The 24,042-nt window shown below is 40.8% G+C and overlaps 1 protein-coding gene across 9 annotated transcripts in view; it reads left to right on the top strand.

The window, feature by feature from the left end:
• The window catches only part of rhobtb2a (Rho related BTB domain containing 2a), a 40,357-nt gene extending 17,240 nt beyond the window's left edge, over positions 1-23,117 (top strand). For 5 of the 9 annotated variants that reach the window (XM_088624064.1, XM_088624066.1, XM_088624065.1 and 2 more), the window contains 9 exons: positions 4,234-4,435; positions 7,444-7,547; positions 7,818-8,003; positions 9,241-10,199; positions 12,341-12,459; positions 12,842-12,992; positions 14,120-14,208; positions 15,073-15,178; positions 15,448-23,117. In XM_088624064.1, the coding sequence (XP_088480190.1) occupies positions 4,234-4,435; positions 7,444-7,547; positions 7,818-8,003; positions 9,241-10,199; positions 12,341-12,459; positions 12,842-12,992; positions 14,120-14,208; positions 15,073-15,178; positions 15,448-15,659 (2,128 nt within the window). In that variant the 3' untranslated portion in view covers positions 15,660-23,117. Of the gene's footprint in view, positions 1-2,200; positions 2,472-4,233; positions 4,436-7,443; positions 7,548-7,817; positions 8,004-9,240; positions 10,200-12,340; positions 12,460-12,841; positions 12,993-14,119; positions 14,209-15,072; positions 15,179-15,447 lie in introns of those variants that run through there. The other 4 variants (XR_015935265.1, XR_015935257.1, XR_015935263.1 and 1 more) reach the window with 4 other exon arrangements.
• The last annotated feature ends 925 nt before the right edge of the window (positions 23,118-24,042 follow it).

The following is a 24,042-nucleotide window of genomic DNA, read 5'->3' as shown; positions in this document are numbered from 1 at the left end:
TGGAAGCGAGTTGACTAAAGGGGGCAGCTGTCCGTCTTCTGTCATTATGTATTGCCTTGTCTCAGTTATTGCACTAGGCTTTTTGTGATTAAAATCTGAAGCAAGGGAAAAAGCTGGAGACCGTGTTAACACGGACAAGGGCATAGAAAGTAAAATAAGAATCCGTCTTTATTTCTATTTCTAAACGAAATCACCTGTATCATTGACAGTTTTCACTTCTCAGAAACCTTGTCTAGGAGAAATTAGTTGACTAGAACAACCTTATGTGAAGAAATTACATTTTTTGTTTCTTCAACTTGATGCGGTGAGTTTGTGCTTTAGTTCTAAAGTTTAGTGAGGGACAGTCTAGACAGCAGGTCAGTCCCTGGACTGACAGGCTGTGGACTTGAGTCCTGCACTGCAGACACTGCTATTGGACCTCGAGTGAGGTACCGTACCCCTGTTGCTCCAGTCTACCCCGTTGAGTTGGGACCAACACAGCCTGTGATATGCTCTCAGCCTCTTGAACACTATAGTAACCAGGATGAGCTCTGGTCCAATTAGCCACTAGTATGGATGTGTTACAACAGGACGTACCTGTATGGACTGAGTGAAACAAACATGGTTTCTTGTGAGAAAATTGATCAAACCACCTTGCTTAAAGAGATGAGAGGTAAGAAAGTGTTCGAGGTGTATCATGCTTTTTTCTCTGCTTAGAGGTCCCACCTTTAAAATAGTGTGTGGCTGAAACAAAGTGATGAAACATCTTTAAACCAAGTTGTACAGTTGCTTCTGTCTGTGGAGATAGCCTTCATTCACATCATATGTTTTTTTTTTCCCTGCACAAAGCTATACAGGTGTGAGGTGTTTTCACACCAGGTATAAACATGTTATGTAACAGGGCAATGGTGGCCCAGTCTGCTGGCTTAAATTACAGTTCAACTCTGAGCTGAAGAACAAATAATTCAAGTGGTCAAAAAAGAGCAGTCCTCCTCTGCCTTCATCTACTGATGACTCAGAGATACTCATTAAACATTCTAGAGTTTAGCATGTTCCTGCAGAGCTTGGTAGGAATGGTTTAGTACCATTTAGTACCAGGTGGGGGCTGCACATTGGTGGTGGTGGAAGGGAATCCCCATTACCTGTAAAGTGCTTTGAGTGGAGTGTCCAGAAAAAGCGCCGTATAAGTGTAAGCAATTATTATTATTATTATTATTATTATTATTATTATTATTATTATTATTATTATTATTATTATTAATATTATATTATTAATTCCATATTGCACTGTACTATTTTTGGATTTTGATAAGGCTAGGAATTGTTGCACATAATAATTACTAGAATTATTTCAATTTTCTAAAAAGAATAATCAAAACTAAAGACATGTTTTAATGAGAAAAGACAGGGTAGTATTTTATATTTATTTAGATATAGCCAACATGTAGAAATGCCAAGAATATCTTTCAGTTTTAAGATGATACAGTACATCATGTAGTCTATAGCTTAGTACTTCTAATTTATCTTTGTCGAAATCAATATATTAACTGATTCCATCTGAATTGTTTTAATGTCTTATTAATGCATATTTAACTATGAAACTATGCATTTTCAATAGGCACACTGACAGAAATATAAAAACGGAAAGACAAAAAAAGAAAAAGACAACTTAAGTCTCTAAAAGGCACTACAGTGCTTTAAAAAACGATGTAAAGAGAAAGAAGACAAATGCTTGGAATTCAGCTGCCATTCTGCATCAGTGCACACAGAATCCCAGCAGCTAAATCCAGTTACATCATGGCATAAAAAACACTTTCTGGACTTGGCAAGAAAGGTGGTGGTGTTATTAAAACACACCTTTATCATATCCATCTGGTATGTAAGATTTCTGTCTAGGGGCTAAAACTGTAGTAGTAGGACAAAAGTCAACTGACAACCTAACCCTATCAACCAATTGTAGAGACTCCGAATGCAGTCTAACGTACAGCTGCAATTCTGAAATTTCAGTAACTTTCTTTATATACAGGTAGGGCCATATTGTCAAGTGGTAAAACTGTAGGGAAGACAGCTTCTTAATCTCTCCAGGGCGGGGACAGTGGAGGACAAAAGAGGGGTAAAATCATTGAATTTAAAAATGGCAATAAGCATTAAATATATATGGAAGCAACAAAATGAGTGGAGCCCAGTTAGTTATGTGGCTGGGGGTAGATGGGTGAATTGGTTTGCTGCCCTATTTTCTGGGTTCATAGCTTGGGCAGTCTTCCTGGTGTAAACTTTCAGAAGCCACACACAAGAGAGAGAGACTATTTATTTTGACCAGTCATCGGCTGTTGCTAGGCAGAGAGGATGATGGAAGGGCTGGATCAGCTTTTTGTTTATACAGCACTCAGGAAATGCCAGCCTCTTTGCTCAGTCGTTACTGTAAAGCACTTCCCTAGTTGCTTCCCATCTAGGGATGGAGAGTGTAGGGCCTGTACAGAAAGTAATAACAGGTAGGAAGCACTGTTAATTCTTTCCAGTTTTGTCTTGCTTGTCTTTCCTGTATCTGGACAGGGTCTCTGTCATCTTATAAGTTGGACAGACAGCAACATGTAAGGAAAAGATATCTTTTGAGTTGTACACCACAAATAGCTAATTTCCTTTTGCGTTTGTGTGAAGTGGAGAAACCAGTTTTGTTTTACACATCCTCTGTGCAGCTGTTGATCAAAGTGCTTTATACAGGATTCGATCAAATAATGGGATCTTATTGTACTGAGTAATTATTTCCTAAACTATAGGATGACCTGAATTTTAAGGAATTTTATATCTCAAGCTGCCTTGTGTGTACTGTGAACTGGCAAAATTTTGTTATAAGCAGGAAAGAGGGAGCAGTTCTTTTCTATGAAACCTTGTCCTAGCAACTTATAAGTAGACTTCTAATTCTTCCCTAAGTAAGATTTTTTTTAAGATCACTTTATTAGCTCTATACAATTTCTTGTATTATGAATTTGTCTTTTCGCATACCCCAACCTGCTCTCTATAAGACACACAGACAGGGAGAGAGAAGCTGGGGGTCAGAGCACAGGGTCAGCCATTTATACAGCACCCCTGGAGTAGTTGGGGTTAAGGGCCTTGCTCAGGGGCCCAATGGAGTAGGATTCCTCTGCTGGCCGCGGGATACGAACCGGCAACCTTCCAGCCACAGGCGCAGATCCTCGGCCACAGAGCCAGTAGCCTTTGTAACATCGCTGCACATCCATTCCTTTGTGATCCCATTTCTATTTTGCAAAGGCACCACATAAACTGACGAGCCTAATTGCAGAGGGGATATCGACACAGAGTTGGAAAAAATATGACCAAGAATCATCAGCTCAAACGCTGGAGAAAGTTATCAGGCTTGCACCACTTTCATTTATTAAGCTTTTATGATGTTTAAGCTCCAGGTGTCTGCCACAGTATGGAGTGCTTCGTCAGCAGACTAGCTCAAGATTTCTTTGGTCCTGACACTCTTGGCTGAGAGACTGATGCCTGGCTGTGAGGGTGAGGCTGTCAGAGGCTCCCAAAGAAATGAGCTGCAGCAGAGGCAGCGGCTGGGGAGGAAGGAGTCTGCAGTGCATTGGATGCTGGGAAAGAGAGTTACCTGTATATTTACTCCAGTACTCATGTGATCAGAGACTTTGTCTATTCCCATGACATTCATTTCAGAGTCCATTATACAGCTACATTACACCAAGAGGTCACTGTCCTGCAAGACCTGTTCTGTTGACTTTACAAATCAGCAGCCACTTAAGACTTTGGAAAAGGAATACATTTATCAAATTAGGCAAGGGATTGGTTCAGTTCAGAGATCAGTTGAAATGAAACTTCATTGCACCGCCTTCAGAAACCTTTTCCCACTCAGAGGCACCCCCTATGAGGGAAAGAGGGAATTTCTTGACTTGAACACGTTTCCTCTAAGGCACAGTGCTCAGAAAACACTTGGCCCAATGAAAACCTGGCTGCTGGGTGAATGTCATTCTTACCTGGACACTGCTAAAATCACACAACAAATTTGAATTTTTATTAACATGCTTCCATTTTTGTAATCTATCATTGCATTACTCCATGGCGAGTTTATTTAGGAAGCTTTGAAAAGCAAAACGAAACTGTGGAAATAGGGTTGCATAAGGATGATCTAAGGGTTATCTCATCCTTGTTGAACGACACTCGGGTTTTAGGAGCCAGGTAAATTTGGGACGGTATATGTCAACAGGTTTTCTTTTTCAACCCCTTCAGGTCCCAATTGATGGATTCTGACATGGACTATGAGAGGCCAAACGTCGAAACTATCAAGTGCGTGGTGGTCGGAGACAATGCCGTTGGAAAGACGCGTCTCATCTGTGCCCGTGCCTGCAATGCCACCCTCACGCAGTACCAGCTGCTCGCTACACACGTGCCCACTGTCTGGGCGATAGACCAATACCGTGTCTGTCAGGAGGTCAGTGACGACCTTAATTGCTTAATTGAACAAGTTTGTATTGGGATTTGGGAAGTCAAAGTACTGTGCCTGTCTGTTTACATTCAGTCAGTTGCTACCTGAAAAGCATCTGCAGACCAGCAGGGTTCGGGCTCATACCCCACCTGTATTGGACAGAAATGTGTCTGAGAACAGTGAGGAAAAAAACAATTCTTTTCAGGGCGTATTATCCAAAAGACCTTCTTCAGCTTGTTTAGGCACATTAATTATTTCATTAATTAACCTCCTTACAGTTTTTCTGTATTATATTTTAAACATTATTTTCATTATGCAAGTTCAAATTATTATTCCTATTGGAGAAACAAGTGTTTGGAGTGTGTTTTGGATCTTGATTTGGCTCAAACCAATCATTTCTCAAATCAGAATTAGTAGTTAACATGAGATGTATATTTACAGTACTCCTTTTAATTTCCTTCTGTTAGTGCAAATCTCCAAAACTTGAAAATATCACAGTACTGCCTCCCCTATGTTTTTCTGTGGGCTGCAGATATACCGTAGTTCTTCTAATGACTGATTATTATCCTGTCCTATTCTAATGGAAAAAAAAACATTAAACCTATTATAAATAACGATGGATTGTGAAAAGCTTAGGGTATTTAATATTAATTAATGCAATGATTTTTATACACCGCACATATTTTTATGAAAGCACACAATTTGAATTCATTTACCACAAAACTCCTCAGGTTCTTCAGGTCCCATTATTTCCAAGACTGATCGCCAAATTAGAATCTTTCTATTCATACTGAGTGTTACAGCTACATGAGGGGTGGTCAAACACCTAGTTAATGTCAACATTTGCAGTGCTCTCCATTCTTCAAAGCAATAAGGAACTGAAGTGTTTTTTCTGATCTGTATTAGTCAAACATCAGTATGTTAGACAAACATTCTTCCCTAGAATAACAAATCTAATCCCAGAATTAACATACCTGCCAGATTCAGAACAGCTCCTACTGAGAGAGGGGGGAGGGAACTCTGTGGAGCTGGTAGCCCAATACGTAACCTCCTGTTCACACTGAGGAACAGTGAGCCTCTCAGTAGTGTTTTATGTCTTGTATGTTGTACTGTATATAAATGTCCTGTGAAGTGTTTGTATCATAAATGCTTGTAGCTGCTGTATTGACTGTATATTCTTTGGGAACACTAATTCAACAGTCATGCCAGTAAAACTGTTTGATTTTTAATTTGTATGGGGTCTGAGACACATTCATAAAAGGAATTGTCTGGTTAAGTTAGGTTAATTAAGCTAGGAAAAATGATTGAGGGTTGAAGAATAGAGGATAGAACAAGCAGGTAGACAGCAGGGAGATGAGGAAAGGATACTGGAAAAGATGAGAGGAAGAAAAAGGAAAGAAAGACACAAGGAGAGAGAAGAGACAGTGCCAGGCGGGAGGTTCTTGTCTGATTAACCTTTAAGACTAGATTCAAATTAAGTATTTGAAACTTGTGAAAAAAGCTTGTTTTCTTTGGGAAACTCTGATTTCCTGTATGGGGAATCCCTAGGTTAAAGACAGTCTCTCTTCGTTAGTGGATGTATTTTTAGAATAGAGGTTTACTTTGTAGTGCTTTAATTCTAGGTTATATCCTGTTTGGAATAGAAGGCAGGTTTATCTTTTTTTTGGCCTACTTGGCTTTATATCCGATAGAGCTGTTTAATGTTTCCTTGTCATTATTAATCAATGTTTGTTAACCCACTGTGCCTGATTTATTACTCTCTTCATCATAGCAGTCCTAAAGAACAAAGATGCCTTTAATTATAAGAATATGTTTCTTGGCATATATTTATAACTTATGATTTTTTATTTTACTTATTAATTAACCTGCTCGGCCTACTCTATTTTCATAACGCCCTTTTTTGTAACAATATGATATTTTAGATTTTTTGCCTAGGTCTGTAAATTTTGTTTCCCATCATTTTGTGCATAGGAGTTTGTAGGGTAAGAGACATGATTGCAGATGTTCATTTAATAATTACGTATTTGTCATTAAAGAATGAATTAGATGTAACTGGTTAAAGTAATTAGTTCCTTGTCATTGACTTCTTTGAAATTCAAGACTTTCTGGTTGGCTTTCACTCTTGGCATTTCCTATGAGTTTGCAAGCTTAAACAGTTCATTTCATTCTCAGTGAAGCATGTTTTTTTTGTACTGGCAGTGAGTGTTTAACAATCTGTAGTAGTAGTACAGAGGGGGTTTCTCAAAATGAGAAGGTTTCCTATCTCAGTCCAATGAGTTCTTCAACATCAGAAGTGCAAACAAGCCCACAAGCCCCCTGAAAGAAATCAGACCGGTACTGCACATCGTGTTGACTTCCAACTCTTTGTTTTCGGTCCTTTGTAAATCAGCATGCTTCATTTACAGTAGCATTACTTTTTAATTGTCCGTAATACTTCTGAAGTAAAAATTGTGTTGTTGATTATTTCTTCACAGTGATTGCAATTGCTTGCAAAGATTAATATTGGGGTGCTTTATTTCTGAAATGAATAGTTTATCATGTTGTTTTTTTTATTTAATATGTTTAATAATTTAATTGTTTTTTTATTTTTAATTATCTTATGACATCTTTTACAATACAGTGTTTTGTATTTGAAAATATTGTGCTGTTGTTTCTGCTTGGATCCTTAGATAAAATGTTTATCTTCTAGGAAAACAAACATTCTCATCAATGAAGGAGCAGTAAGGTGTTGAACTGCGGATCACAGAAAACAATACAGTGGTCTCAGACCAGTGCCAAGCTGCCAGAGTTGCTTTGTCATATTGACTGCATACTATATAAATACTAAAGCTGTTCATTTTAAAAAACAGATCTTTAGCGCATTAGATAAACACAGTAACAAGCAGCAACTCCAAAAGTCTGTCGTAGAGCAAGTAAATGGAATTAAATAAATAAAAAGTCTAGATCATCCATACTATTGCTCAAAGAGCTGTAGACTGGCAAAATCAATTAAAAAAGTATGTGTTTTTCAACAGGTGCTGGAGCGATCCCGGGATGTAGTAGATGATGTTAGCGTGTCCCTGCGTCTCTGGGACACTTTTGGAGATCACCACAAAGACCGCCGATTCGCTTACGGCAGGTACCGGGCACCACATTTTCTCTTTTTATTCTTACATTTACTTTTTTTACTCTTACATTTACTCTTTTAACTCTTTCGTTCCTGAAGTTCTCTTTTCCGTGACGGAAGTGTGAGATTTCCTGTTTTCTGCTCAAGCGTAGACTGCGATGATCAAAGCCTTTTCAAACCACATCGCTAAGAGTGGAGCGTTCAGGAGGCCAGTGATGATTGTTCTCTGCCCTCTGTATCTTTCGCGCGTTCTTACATCTGTTTCTGCTGACCCTCTGCCAGGTCGGATGTCGTAGTTCTGTGTTTCTCCATTGCCAATCCCAACACTCTGCACCATGTGAAGACCATGTGGTACCCGGAGATCAAGCACTTCTGCCCACGGGCACCCGTCATCCTGGTAGGCTGCCAGCTGGACCTGCGCTACGCGGATCTGGAGGCTGTGAACAGGGCGCGGCGCCCCCTAGCCAGGTCAGCTGGTGCTTCCTCTGCCAAGGGAGTTTTTCTAGTGTCTCACTGTAGTTGCTTTTCACGGCTTGTTTGTCAACATGCAATACAGTCCATTAGCCTCAAGATGTTGATGGAGCCTTTTTGTCAAACCAAACAATGAGTAATCATTAAGCAATGATTTAGCTATTTTAATCATTTCAATTAGTCTGTTATTACATAAAAGTATTAGTAGATAAACAATGCTGTAGGTACAGTGCCCACAAATGTGTACACGTTATGAATATCTACAGTACAACAGTATAGAAATCAGACATTTGTTTTTGAGTGTATACTCTATAATTGTGGCAGATGCACTATTTCAGTTTGTTAGGTTATTAGTAATGAGAGCTGAAAAGCTTATAGATTTCCTTGATGGCTGAAAGGCTTTAGGATAGGATGAGCTTTATTGATTTCTGAAAATGGTGTAAAAAGAATTTTAAAAGGCTTATATTGCATTCTGTTTCGGCGGTTGAAAAAGATACATGCCCTTGTTTATGATAATTGGTTGTGAAATTTAAACACGGCATATTTTGGTAATCTGGCGTTCTTTAACTGATAAACATTAGGCTGTTAAAATTTGTCCTGCAGTTTTAAACATTGAATTTTTGGATTGATTAGTTGTTTATTGTCAAATTAGTGCAACCTGAGTTGCTATGAAGACCTCTAAAAGTTCACAGTTTACCGTACTGCAGTGTTAAGAAACAAGGAATTAAAAACCGCACAGCCTTACTCCTAGTTAAAATTCACTGCCCATTTCCCCTCGCATCTGATGTGAAAGCCCTGGAGTCCCTCTTTATACTAGAACAGATCCAGCAGAAAAAAAATATTTTACATTCACAGGATCTTAAAAGATGCATATGAAGGTTATTAGCACCAACTGACACTTCACTGTCCTGCCCTTCGAAACGAAAAAATCTGATTTAAAAGCATGTCATGATTAATACAAGACATATTGTAGGCCGTGTGTGATGCAGGGCAGCATCTGTGCAAATTAGAATGAGTCAGAAAACCTGTCTTTCTGAGAGCCGTTTGGATACCAGGACTGCTCAGTGTTGTTTTGGAGATGCTGTCTGTCCAGCGCGGTGCATCAGAAGACACTCTTATACCTTGAATCTCATCTTAAATGAGATACACTCGAACTTGTGCCAAGTTTGTGTTTCACTCTGCTTTTCTCATTCCGAACCCATCTGCTGTTCCACACTCCCCTTCTCCACTGCAGACCCATTAAGCCCAATGAGATCCTGGCTCCAGAGAAGGGCAGGGAAGTGGCCAAGGAGCTGGGTGTGCCGTACTACGAGACGAGCGTGGTGGCCCAGTTCGGGGTGAAGGATGTCTTCGACAATGCCATCCGCGCCGCCCTCATCTCCCGCCGTCACTTGCAGTTCTGGAAGTCCCACCTGCGCAATGTGCAGCGCCCGCTCCTACAGGCGCCCTTCCTGCCGCCCAAGCCCCCGCCGCCCATGATCACGGTGCCCGCGCCCCCCTCCACCACCGAGGAGCACCCGGGCCGGCTGCTGGAGGACCCGCTCTGCGCCGACGTTATCCTGGTCCTGCAGGAGCGCCACCGCCTCTTCGCCCACAAAATCTACCTGGCCACGGCCTCCTCCAAGTTCTTCGACCTCTTCTCGATGGACCTCAGCCCCGAGGAGGAGGACGAGCGGCAGACCCCCAGGAGCCAGGCGCTGTCCGGCCGGGACCTGTTCATGCGAGCCGCCAGCTTCGACATGTGTGAGAACAGCGGAGAGGGCGACCGCGCCAGCCTGCGGGCCTCCACGAGTGACGGCACCCTCCGGGGGGGGGGCTCCTACGGCAGGGGGCGCAGGGGCCGGCTGCTGTCCTCCTGGAGCCGGGCCTTCATCAGCATCCAGGAGGACATGGTGGAGGACCCTGTGACCTACAGCTCCCGCCTGATGACCGTGGTGCGCATGGACCCCTCCATCCAGCTGGGCCCGTTCCGAGCGGTGCTGCGCTACCTGTACGCGGGCCACCTGGACGAGCGCGAGAAGGAGCTGATGCACATCGCGCACATCGCCGAGCTGCTGGAGGTCTTCGACCTGCGCATGATGGTGGCCAACATCCTCAATAACGAGGCCTTCATGAATCAGGAGATCACCAAGGCCTTCCATGTGCGGCGCACCAACCGAGTCAAGGAGTGCCTGGCTAAGGGCACGTTCTCGGGTAAGGATTGCTGTACAGCGCTGAGTCAGATCGCAGTCCTGTACACACTGTATTATTGCAGTCTTTGGAAAAAAACTCTTAATATTCCTCGGACAGAAACTGACAATGAATCCTATAGGAGTCCAGAAGAAATTACTCAGTCCAATACAAGTAATATGTATTGGACTGAGTAAGCAGTTCAGCCAGCAGCATATCACCCTGCAACTCACAACTGGCAACCCACTGAAGCTCAGCAGGTGGGAGCCTGGTCAGTACCTGGATGGGAGACCTCCTGGGGAAAAACTAAGGTTGCTGCTGGAAGAGGTGTTAGTGGGACCAGCAGGGGGTGCTCACCCTGTGGTCCATGTGGGTCCTAATGCCCCAGTATAGTGACGGGGACACTATACTGTAAACAGGCACCGTCCTTCGGATGAGACGTAAAACCGAGGTCCTGACTCTCTGTGGTCATTAAAAATCCCAGGGCGTTTCTCGAAAAGAGTAGGGGTGTAACCCCGGCGTCCTGGCCAAATTCCCCATTGGCCCTTACCAATCATGGCCTCCTAATAATCCCCATCTATGAATTGGCTTCATTACTCTCTGCTCTCCTCCCCACTGATAGCTGATGTGTGGTGAGCGTTCTGGCGCACTATGGCTGCCGTCGCATCATCCAGGTGGGGCTGCACATTGGTGGTGGTGGAGGGGAGTCCCCATTACCTGTAAAGCGCTTTGAGTGGAGTGTCCAGAAAAAGCGCTATATAAGTGTAAGCAATTATTATTATTATTATAATATAGAAATGATCACACAATATTGCAGAATTCTGAAAGGGGTTATAAGTCATTCCTTTTAAATATCTAAAGAAAAATGTTGGCATATTTTCCGTGAAACACCTCGTGACATTCCTGCAGGACATTTCACAAAGGCAGTGTAATCGGACGAGATTCTGTTTAAACAGCGTTGCTCAGGGGCTTCGTGTATTCCTCTTTCCAGCACCGAACCAAATATTAAACGGTTTTCTTCTTTAGATTAAGGTCACATTTCACATTCAAATTTAGAATTTGAATGCAGAAGAAGAGAACTCAGATCTTTTACATCAAAATGCCCTTTTTAAAATAAATTATTCACATTTATTTTAAATGGTCTGTTTCAGCTGGAAATAAATGCTGTTTCTCGCAGTATTTGTGCTGCTTATTTTAAAATCATTTGCTGGGCCATGAAAACTTTTGTACAAGAGAAATGTGTTGCATGCTGAGAAGGTTTGCAAAGCACAATACTAAGGGACACAGTGCTGTGGACTGCTTTCACTGTGAAGCATTCCCAATGTATCTAGGTATCAATAACGATATTTTATTGAGGTTGAGGTAGGAATGCATACTATATATCAATAGGTTTTAAGGCTTTATTTGTATATGGTATACTGTATGCAAACAACTTTGCCAATATTTTTTAGAATTAATTCAGGTTGTAAAGATTTCATACAGTATTTTCTTAGTTTGGGTAGTAATGAAATTTCAGGGACTTCTTCTTAGCTATAAAAAGTTTTTTTTTTGCCAGTACTTATAATGCTTAAATAAATTTCTGGCCTCCTGAACCTAAAACCACCCCTGCTTCCTGAACGTTCTCCAATATAATGATAAAACTGAAGAGAGAGTTACTCAGCTCAGTCGTCACTTCTGAGCAGTGTGGTGCTGTACATCCTGCTCTGCTCCCGTCATGAGTGTCACTAAATTTTGTAATGTTCACTTTATATTCTGCTTTGCGTCACAGAATTCTGACTGGTTTTCACTTACCTATGACTGTTAACTGATACATTAAAACTCCACAGTGATAGGCAGGCAAAAAGCTTGACTAACGCTCAGAGTTCTTAGTAATTCAGTTGAACGCATCATGCTTTTCCATTGGAACATGTAAAGGTTTATTACATGCTGAAAGGAAAAGAAAATAGGGTCAGTGTTTCAGCTGTGGAGCCTATTTCAGGTGTCTCTTTTTGTTTCCTTTATGCATGGAATAAACCTTTGCCTCTTCCTTTGCAGCCTACCCATGATGACGCAGCTTCCTACTTGAAATGCTTTCCCAATGGCAAAAGTAGCAAAAGTAATGTAGGAGATCCTTCTGTAGGAGAATAAATTTGAAGTATGGCTTTTCTATTTCTTATCTCCATCAGATGTGGTGTTCAAGTTGGACGATGGCACCATCCTGGCTCACAAGCCCCTGCTCATCTCTAGCTGTGATTGGATGGCTGCTATGTTTGGGGGGCCCTTTGTGGAGAGCTGCACCAAAGAGGTGGGTCCCTTGTGAGAACTGGAAGGGACAGTTACTGAGGAATATTTGAAGTCTTAGAACGTTCTGATTGATATAGAAAAAATGCAGCACATTGCGTTGCTTTGAGGACTTCTGGGACGTTGAGAGTAATTTGGGGTGCCGCTACGTTGCCCTGGCTGCACCAACCACAACCACCATCACACGTGCTTGTATTTGTCAGTCGATTTAACACCAGCTTCCTGGAGATATTGGCGCTTTCAGTACACTGACATAGTTTGTACACATTAGCTCAAAGATATGGCATCAGCGTTTTAAAAATATTCACCAACCCAAGGGCTCTCTCAGAGTTCTAACCACGCTCCCACCCTGTGGTCACGCTGTGTTGTTTGTGTGTTTCTTGCAGGTGCTTTTTCCCAACACAACGCGTAGCTGCATGCGGGCGGTGCTGGAGTACCTGTACACGGGCCGCTTCTGCTCCCGGCCAGACCTGGATGCCATGGAGCTCATCGTCCTGGCCAATCGCCTCTGTCTGCCTCACCTTGTGGCGCTCACAGGTACCCGGGGCTGGTGCCATGTACATGAATATCACACACACACGCCGGTCACACTCTGTTAGGCCCTGCGTAATGAGCAAAGCCACAAGACCAGACAGGGATGACAATCAGTAGGATTGAGTCTGGAGCTGCATCTGCGTGAATGAGCAGAGGTTAATTCCAGGTTGGAGAGTAGAAAAAGTAGAAAGAAGTAAAAGCACTGTGGAGGCTACTTCTCATAAGAGAGAACAGGAATATGAAACTTCTTCTGTCAGCTGTAAATTGATCAACTGATCAAACTCACTTCTCATTTTGGGATTTTTGATTTTCACCTATACAAGGAGTTTGTCTCCCAGATCTTTATTTCTCCTCCCATGCCCATTCTCATACTCTCTTCCATTGTCCTCCTTACGTCACAGAGAGTTAGAAGTGGGAGTGGGCCAGTGGCTGTTTCTTTGAGTTGTGCGCACAGTGGCCAGTCTGTTTGTTGGGTATGGTTTGTTTTCTTTTTAATGTTCTGTTCTCTCCCCTTATAAGGTCTTCTTGTTGCTATAATATAGTCAGCACAGGCACCAAACATCACAGATAGAGACACACTGTTTGCCTAGACACTCACAAAGTCAATTACCATGCAGTCAGAGCGAACACATCGGCAGTGTGGAGGTGTTGGGCCAGTAGGGGACTGGACCTGGGACCCAGGAGAGGCCAAAGGAAGGAGGGACAGTGAACCCTAGCAGTTTGTATACAGTCATGGTCTATATAATTACCCCAGCTCTGACAACCTTCCGTGATCTCCAGGACATTCCCTTCCCGTATTTAAGTCCTGGAGTTCCAGATCATTTGACCTGTGCTCAGATAGTGGAGTGGAATATATATTGTTCAAGTTCAAGTTCAAGTTTATTGTCATTACACTCATATACATGGTATATGGTATAACGAAATGCTATTTAGCTAGCTCTCGGACGAGAAAAAAAAACAACGATAAAGATCCGTTTAAGAGAGCTCGCTGGGCTGCTGCCTGCGAGGGCGCCGCCATCATGCAATTGCTGTGTAACGTAGAGCTTACAGCCGTGATCATCAGAGGGATGCAGTGTGGCCTTCAGCAGTCAGGAGTGGTGAGTGCTCACGGAGCTGGTGTCTCATTGCAGAGCTGTACACTGTGACAATGTTGATGGAGGCAGCCATGATGGGAGTTGACATTGATGGAGATGTGCTGGTGTACCTTGAAATGGCGCAGGTATGGGTAGATATATCTGGTCTCTTCCTCCTGATGGGGAATATGAGTCAAAGAAATATGCTGCTTTTATACTGAACTTCTACATTGTTTTATTGGGACCCTCTACATACTACCTCCTCCATCTCTTTCCTCTTATTCCTGGAGATCTCATTTTTTGCAGTTGCTGGTTTATCTACGTTAATTTAATGTTTCCCTGGGCAAAAGGAATTGGCATGTACAGCAGAGGTGGAAAACTTGAGAAAAACATAAGCAGTTGAATTGAGAACAAACATCCAAGCTTTTTTTGTTTTCCATAACATTTTCCAAAAAACTGAAAAGTGTAAACTATTTAAAAGCTACTTCAAGGGCAATTAAATTGAGCTCAAATCAAAACCAAGAGGCCGATTTTATTCTTCTGCCAAATTAAAAATGCAGCATCCAACACCTAAACAATGTCTTTTCACAGAACAGGACTGTTTTCTCAGAATAGTGGAACCTTCATTCAGAGTAGGGGTCCCCACCCTGGTTCTGGGGTCCTTCACGCCTGCTGGTGTTTGTTCTTTAGTTTTTTTAAATCCATCTTAAGTTGAATTTAACTGCCAAGTTGTTTGACTGGAATTTTTGCTTGTTTTTGAAAAACTGAAATGTGGGTGATATTAAGAATCTCTGCTCCAACATACTGTATGTAAGGACCTGGAAAAAATAAATGCTAAATCAGGTCAATTAAGGGTCCAGTTATTGTAATTGGGGATGTGTGGGGTGCCTGGGACCGGGGCTGGGACCCTGATTTAGAGGAAATTCCTATGGAATGCCATTTTAAGGCAGTTTGCTCTGCTAAGCACTGAGTGTTTTCTTACCTGCCTCTGTTTTCGTGTGTCCTCGTAGTTTCACTGTGCGCATCAGCTCACCGACTGGTGTCTCCACCACATCTGCACCAACTACAACAGTGTGTGTCGCAAGTTCCCACGTGACATGAAGGCCAAATCTGCAGGTATTCACCTGTTAGAACAGTAGAAACGAAGACAATTAAAATGTACAGAAATAATAGCATTGCTGTGGCTTCAGTGGCTTTACAGTTAAACCAAATTAAATCTCTGTTTTGTGCTGTAATTGCCAGAAAAATTAGAAAATAACATAAATAATTCCTTAGCATTCTGTTATCAAAGGATTTTTAAATGCAATTTAACATTATAATACATGCGTACATGACAGCATGACATGACGACAAGCAATGCGTTCTGACTCTCTGCTGATTTCCAGAGAACCAAGAGTATTTCGAGAAGCACCGCTGGCCGCCCGTCTGGTACCTGAAGGAAGACGATCACTACCAGAGAGCGCGCAAGGAGCGAGAGAAGGAGGACTACCTGTACCAAAAGCGCCAGTGCAAGCGCAAGTGGCTCTTTTGGAACCTGCCTTCCTCCCCATCCTCCAGTTCGTCCTCCTCCTCCTCTAGCTCTTCTGCTGTGGTCTGATTAGCTCTTGAAGGCCCTGCCCAACCCTTGGAAAGAGGAGCCAGGGGGGCGTGGATGGGAAATTCGGTAACAAAACAGGTTGCACCCGAGGCCTTGACATCTAGGCCCACCTTCACCGCTCTGTGGTGTTTCTGCGGGGGAGTAAATAGCACTGTACCCTTGGCTGTGCAGTTTTGGATTGGAAGGTCCTTTCAGAGCAGGAGAACATTTAGGTCAGGCTCATGTTTTTTTTCCCCTTTCACATCTTGCTTGTTTTCCCCATAGAGAGCTGTGGAACATCAATTTCTGTGGAGTGCATTGGCCTCGAATATGAAGATTTTCCTTCTCTGGGACACGTGAGGAGCAAAAGCTGTCAAGTGTATCTGGAGTATTCAGGATCAATGTGGGGAGAAAACATTCACGATGAGCCAGTACGCCAGTCCTCTTGTTGATGCTGATACCAGCTGATGTTTCTTTTGCTTGGGTGCCCTAGAGGAAGTATGACAAAGGCAGAAATAAAAACCTTTGGCATGCTGACATCTTCCAGGATTTGCAGCTAACACCACCTTTCAAACTGCTAATGATTCTGATTATGTGTCAGTTGGTGAATATGTGTCTCATTAAATGACCAGCAAAACAGTTAAACAACAAGTCTGTATTTTGACACTTTTTAAGCCCAGTCATAATGTATGCCAAAGTGACTGGGTAAACCTTTTAAGGCTATGTCCTGTAAAACATATCTTTAGATAACACCACATCCAGTTTACTCCAGTCCTTAAAATTCACATAAGAATGAGATCAACTTGACTTAATTGTACAGACATATTCTTGAGATTAAGCAATGCTTTCTTCTTCAAATTTCAGTTCTATATTGGAAAAATCACTTCATACAAGAACCTGGACAACATACAAAAATGCATAATTTGAGGTAGCTTTTTATTGCGTGTTAGTTGTTCTTTATACTGAGTGAAAACAAATCCAAAATTAATTTGGTATTAAGCTGGAATTCTGTATCTGCTGTAGTATTTCTAGACATTTGATTGATTTTAGTGAAAAACAAGTAGTGTCCATATGACAAGGAACTGATCATCTGTACAGTAGGTGTCCCATCAAATTATAGTGAATGATGCATTGTGATCTCTGTCATATCACGAGAGAAGAACTTCTTCCAGTGTTGTGATAACACACACTTGCAGTAAGGGACAGAAAGGAGTGTACACTAGTGAAATGCACTTAAATTTGTTGGAGCCTCAGTGTTTACTCTTGGAATGTCTCTGAAAAAAAAGAAAACTGTCTTGTATATGAATATGTTTTTTCTTCAAGTACCAGTCAAAGCTTTTATTTGTAAATACAAAACTCTCTGATACAGCTCCTTAAACAATAGCAGTCCCAGTGAAAAAAGTCAGTTTTCATCCAAATAAGTAACATGGTAACCATCCATCCACAGTACCTGAAATATTGCTCAGCCTAATGCAACCTGTTCAGGTAGCAACTGGGATGACCTGAAGCTTAGAGCATGTTATTTTCTTGCTTAAACATTGGAGAGGTTTTGGGGTATTTTCTTATCTCTGTTGTCAATTAAAGTTAAAGGAGCACTGGCGTTACTTAAAATAACTAGTGAGAGAGACATTGTGAATTAGTTATGGACCCTCATCTTACACCCATGTCTTACAGAGAGCCTCGTCTGTCTGTTTTCCCAGTGCTGCTGTTCAATAGGGGATCTTCTGACCAGATTTCAAGGAGCAAGCTCTGAAAAGCATGTGTGTTGACTTTTATTACTCTGCTTGGTGTGCTGTGACTGCAAGCACTGGTACGGCACCCTAGGTGGAAATGGACTTGTGAGATGCCTGAGTGACTCAGCTTCTCCTCCAACGATGGACAAAGTGGGGTGGTGGCTTGTAGTGTCCTTGCTCACTGCATCTCCAGAAAAAAACTGATGAATGAAGTATTTAGTGTTAGTGAAAACTGGGCATTTTTTGGAAATGTGATAAAAAAAAGATTTGTAATCATGATGCTAAGAGACGTAACACAATTGTTTTATCTGCAGCCAGTCAATGTACAGTATTAAAGCCCCTGGAGATCTTTGAGAAAACCATTCTGTACTGTGACACCTTAAGTACCCCTGTGGGTTTATGTTATTGAGTTGAGAAGTCATACAAGGAATCAGACAACTTGCAGAAGACCATGGGATTTATGTGTGTGTATGAATACAAACAGTACATGTGCTATTATCAGTGTCAGGACATGCCTGCTGACTTTACAAAAAATGACATAGATGTTTTTGAATATATCTTTGCAGCTTCCTGTGGATAATGGAAGATATTCAGAAGTCTCTCTGTGGATTATACAAATTTTACTCAGTAATAATGTAAAACACGAGTCTTGCAAATGAGAGTTTTGGTTATTAGTTTAAACATGTTACAGTAATTGCTCTGCACTATTCTGCTACACTGCAGTATTGGACTATTCTGAGTTTTTCTTTTGTTGTTTATCCAGGTTTGGTTTGATTACAATTCTGAGTTTTTGTGTAGTTAAATCCACTTGGTTAGTCTAAAGCTTGTGTTTCCATGCAATGTTTACTGTAAAATCACTTTTTTAACAAATGAATAAAAAGATAATGAAAATGATAAATATACACACACACCGTGTGGTGCATTACACCCATGTATAGCAACATCTTTTCAGGCCTACAATCTGAGATATCAACTCTTATTTGATCAACTCAGAATTTGTGTATATATGTGCACACATGCATAATATATACAGTATGTCTCATATATACAGTATACTTTAAATACAGTACATATGTGTGTATATATCATGTAAATGCTTTTGCATGTGCAACTGATATATTTATTAAATGCATAAGACTACTTCAAAGTTAAGGCAAACACAACAAAGCTACTGTTTTTATTAGGAAACATTTTAGTTATACACAAAGAAAAACAAGGAGCATGCCTAGATTGAATCAGTTTAGAAATCAAAATTGCTTACATTGGTTTAATTGTAAAATGTACAGATTGATACTGCACATAGATTTATTTTAAAATGTAGTCTCTGGGTTCAATATTCCTGTTTTATGCTGCAAAGCCGTTTGGGATTTCTGTGAACATTGTTTCCATCTGTCTTTCATTTCCTGGAGAGGAATGGGAGGTGCTCTAACTGGGGGGTGGAGTAATCACAAATTATGTTACTAAACCCAGTGGTAGGTTTGAGGCTAGGAGACAGGCACCTGCTCCTATAGCTTTGTGATATGACATTTCACCCAAGGCCAAAGCAACACTATGGCCTCCTCTATATGGAGGCTCACATCAGACCTACCAAAAACACTTCTTAGTACAAACAGCTGCCAAAAGCACTGTTCTGTTGCTTGTATATCAGAAAATCAAAGGGGAAGCACAGTACTCACTAATTAATCTTCACTAACAATTAAATTTTTGCTGATCACGTAACCTGATCCTGTCAAATGATCTTCACAGTGCGTTACAGTACCCAATTTCTGGTATTTTATTCTGAGCAAGGACAGAGACTTTCATGGTGTTATGGACTCCTGCCGAACATAAAAACATGATCGTTATTTCCTGTATTTGTCATTGTAATATAAGTTGGTTTTGTCAAGTAAAATGTTCTGAATGTTTTAATGAATGAAGCACTGTGAACTTTTTCGGATATTCTTGCAGGGTGATGATTTTGTCCCGTGTTTATGCCGTTACAAAAACGTTTTAGCCTAGGCAAACCACTTTTTCTTCAATTAAAAAAAGAGTGTTGTGAAAATGCATATATGTATATACAGTACATACTGTATATTCTGCAGGCCTATCCACCTCTGCAGATGTTTCCAAACTCTTTCACGGCAAGTTAACTCTTTACTACAGAAGAAAACGTTCTCTAAAATTTAAGCACTTTTTTTGTGGAACCATACAGTATTAAATTAAGTTGCGGTTTGGCTTTTATAACGTGCAGTTTTTTTTTTAAATCTGTCAAACCATTTGTATTCTACAGTGAATGTGGCCAAACACAAAATTTAGGAGCAATTTGTGTACAAGTGGAATTTAAAATTTACATCAGACATGCTGAATCTGTTAAAAAAACAGGGATACTGCAAAGTAACTTCTTACGAAATGTAACTGTAACAGAATTAAGCATATACGGTGAGACATGCTTTCTCTTCAAATACATTCTCAGAGTGTGCAGATATGGTCACGAAGGGGTGTGTTTGGCTTGTTGGGAGACAAACTGACTCATGTGACAGCTCTGCAAGCTACAGTAAGACCCAGGGAAAACAAAATGTCAGAGGTGATATCACTTTGTGCTACTGATGACACCTTCTGTAGGATAGCAAAGTCAACAAATTTCGGCTTCATCCCGTAGATGGGAATGCTTCATTCTGAAGAGGTAGTGTTACAGTATGGAAAACATTAACAGCACCATCATAAAAATATCAGCCTGGTAGATGCTAATCAGGAAATGTAACATAAAACAGAGCACTTTATGCGGGAGCTCTGATTTTAACCACTATGAGGAATTTACAGTATATGGCACTAGCAAAAAAATGTCCATTGTGGAAAATATGGTGCAAAATTCTTTTTGATAACGTGTCAGACCAGAAACATAAAGGGTGCATCTTGCCATTTCATCTAGTTTGACAAGCTCACAATTGGTGGCAAAACCAGCCTCCGTGAAAAGTTCTACATAAAGGAAATCACTGTACTATACATGCTGTATATCACAGGGCTGTCAATGTTGCATGTGCATGCCTACACTATTTCATTCATGCTGCTCTAGTTTGATTTTTGATTGACTTTGAATGCTTTTTAGAGAATTCCCTAGCTTGGTTCTTTGAAAGACATTTTATGCTAGGGTCGCAAAACAAACTTTTAATGTAATGACAGTACTGCTGTTGAGCTGACTAAGCCTTCCCCTGCTTCATGTAATACATCATTAGTTTTACCCAGGGCTAAATCAGTGTTGACTGCAATTCTTTTTTTAAGGCTTGTAAAACAAGAAAGCGAAAACACTGTCAAAAGTTCTGCTTTACGTCATTGTCTCATCTCCATCATCAACAGTCTGCCTGTATCCAGACTTTCAGGTTCAACAGGATGAGATATTGTGACCTTTGGGAGACTCTGCCTGATAGTTTGAGCTGCCACTGGTTTCTAAAGCTGTGAGCTCTTAACCAAGTTGACACTGCATGCAGGTTGTTCTTAGGTCAGTATTTGTACTCATTTCAATCTTAATGTTATAATTCATTTGAGTAAGCAGTGTTTACAGCCAGTCCTGTGGAATTTAAATAATTCTCATAAAAGAACTTCCTGAAATTGGAAAGTCTGCTTCCACACATTGCTGTATGCTTTTTCTGTCTTTCTCAAGAAAACATCTGTTTGGTTTCTAAAGTGCTTTTATGTTTTTTTTGTATTTTTGGGTAGCTTAAAAACAGACATGACATAAATATATGTGTATATATAAAGCATAAATAACAGGCGAAGTTAGTAAATAACACATTTCAGTTGCTAGTTTCTTTTGAACAGGGTTACTTCTTAAAATTAAACAGTTTTGGACTAATTGTTTTTAAGACATTCTTTGCTAACTACTGTAATTATACAAACAATAAATGTATTGGTGGAATTTATTACATTAAAAAATATTTTCCCCAGCTTGATGTTAATTTTGAAAAAGTAATCCCTTGCACAAGAAACTTGCAACTATAATCCATTATATAATACATTAAAATTTAGAAGTAACCTGCCCAGAGCACACCTACTGTATAAACTGGTATTTACACACATAAAATATTCATCTACAGTATTATCATACAGATTTTTTTTCTGCTTTATCACTACAATTTTACAAGGGCTTCCAGTTTGTGAAGCATTAAATTGGTAAAATAGCAGTGGAATGAAGCTTTTATTTTCACCCTGGGCAATGCCCATCTGTACACTGCATGCAGCTCTTGCACTTTAGTGCCCTTTACTACCTGCTTCTAAAGCCAAGCCCAGGTTAGTTTAGCTTCCAAGTGCTGATGAGATGAAGCCTTCGGGGCTGTAGGGCTACAGTGTGCATCTTGTATAGCTTCACCGAATTTGTTATTGTACAGCCCTTTTCTCTGTCTACACCTGTTGATTTTATTTCTTAATTCGCCAATCAATATTTTAAAATTCTGAATCGCTGGCTAGAGTACAAGAGCAGACAATGATCTCCTGCTTTGCTGTACAGTATGTTGCAGTGTCTTTCCTTTGGTTCAGTGCCAGAGCTCACACGCCCTTAGAGTGATGGCATTGATCACACAACAGGTGCTGAATAGATAAAGAGAAAACAAAGCCCATGTCTGAAGTATCCTGTTACAAGAAGTATAAATGAGTCCCCTGTATTTTGTTTTTGCTATGTATTTTTAATAGGCATGGCCATTAGGAATATGAGTTCAGTTTGTTTTACTCTGTAACTATAATGAGCCTTTCACGGCATTAGAAAGGATACCTTAACAAATTAATTGTACATCACTCATTCTGTATTAATCAGTGACATTCATGTACAGTAGCTGCAGACGTCACATCTTTTCACCCACCCCCAGCGTTCTGGTGTTATTTAGGTTTTAGTTACTGGGAGGTTACTGGGAGATGGGAGATTTTTGGTGAATCTCCCATCAAACACAGAGATCTTCACACAAATTATTGAGATTACAGTGCTCAATTTCAAGTGGAAGGGGTGACCTTACAAGTGTGGACTGATGTCTTAAAAGTCGCTGTATCAATGGAAACATGCTGAATGCAACAAGCCCCAACTATGTATCTGAATTGTTGCCTAGATGATAATTCTATAGGAAATGTCTTTAAAATCTATATTTCTATGTGTGTTTAAATATATATGCTGTATATTGCATCGGAAATGAGTCTGTGCTGCATAAACATATTGATAAACTATCCAAGCCAATCTACAATAGTAAAGCAGCATGCACAAAATGGAAAGCTGTTTCAGCAAGACATGCTTCAGTAGGCCATTAAAGAGGTGAGATTGCAGCATCTTTCATACTCAACACTGGCACTAGAATTCAGGTGTTAAATTGCAAAAAATGAAATAATAATAAACATGGTCAATCTAACTCAGACCTTCAGGAGCCCTTATCTGTGTGTTCAGGTGCTAATTTCACCGCTGCAGAGAAGCACAAAACCAAAGTGAGCAAAAAGCAGCTGCTAGGATGAGATTCTGCTGTACAATCATGGTAGTGTAGAGCTCTTTTAATAAAGAAGCCTTGTGTAGATACTGACTAAATATATAAAACTTTAATGTTTTCTCTGTGTTGTATTTCAATGAGGCTTTTGTTTTTGACTTGTGTCCTTCTCTTTTGTGATGCTGCAAAATAAATGAACTAAGGGAATTTAAACCCATTTGTTAGGTAAATGAGGTGCAGAGCTCATCTTTTGTTGCATGTGTCCTTGATGTGTAAATAATGTTTATTAATAAATATGATAGAAGTTAATCTGATGACAGATGTGTGCCGTTTTCATTTTGGGTCATTTGGGGATTTTACATTCAAAAGTTCCGCTTTTCATCTTAAAAACAAATTTGGCGATGTAATGTTGTTTCCGTTTCAGACAGTAGGTGGCACAGTAGAGTGGCCAGTTAGAGCTGTTGCCTTACAGCTCTGGGTCCTGGGCTCAACTTTCAGACTGTGTGGAGTTTGCATGTTCTCCCCATATTTACCGTGCATGTTTTTTTTCTAGGCTTTTCGTTTTCCTCCCACCACCCAAAGACTGGCTGCCTGTTTGATTAACTATTCTAAATAATAAAAACATAAGAGAGGTTACAAATAAGAAGAGGCCACATGGCACATCTAGCCCATTTGGAAGTAGCTAGTTGAACCTCCGGTTCTTGCTTTTAAATGCAAAATCCACTTGCTTTCCACTTGTGCCCTCTGGTTTGTGTTCCAATGTTTAGTTGAGAATTTTGAATAATTGTATCACAGTGCCTCATAGCCTTCTCTGAATAAGACCACAAGTGGTTTAATTCTTTCAGCCTGTCCCTGTAGGACCTTGCTTGAAGTCCCAGAATGCATCTGATGGTTCATCCTTGCACTGGGTCCAGTACAGCAACATCTTTCTTGCAATATTATGGCCAAAATTGTAGGAATAATCGAAACGAGGTTTTCCTTCTCTGTTGCCCCCCAACGGACTGCCCTGTCCAGGAGGAGAGCGGGTGTGAGCTCTCTGTCCTGCCTTGCAGTTTTATGCCTCTAGGATACTGTATGTTCCACAGGAGGATACACTGCTGGATGATGAGGGAAGGGTGGATGTTTCAGACGGGCTTTGACACGGCAGACACATCGATATGGAGCACAGCAGACAAATGGACGGTCTTTATTTACTGCAGTGGCGTCTCGAGCCGCAGCCGGCCCATTGCCTCACCCACT

The sequence above is a fragment of the Lepisosteus platostomus genome, chromosome 3 (assembly GCF_059453375.1).
Source record: "Lepisosteus platostomus isolate fLepPlt1 chromosome 3, fLepPlt1.hap1, whole genome shotgun sequence".
Taxonomy (NCBI): domain Eukaryota; kingdom Metazoa; phylum Chordata; class Actinopteri; order Semionotiformes; family Lepisosteidae; genus Lepisosteus; species Lepisosteus platostomus.
Note: the sequence above shows the minus strand (reverse complement) of the source record. Positions and strands in the feature narration are given on the sequence as shown.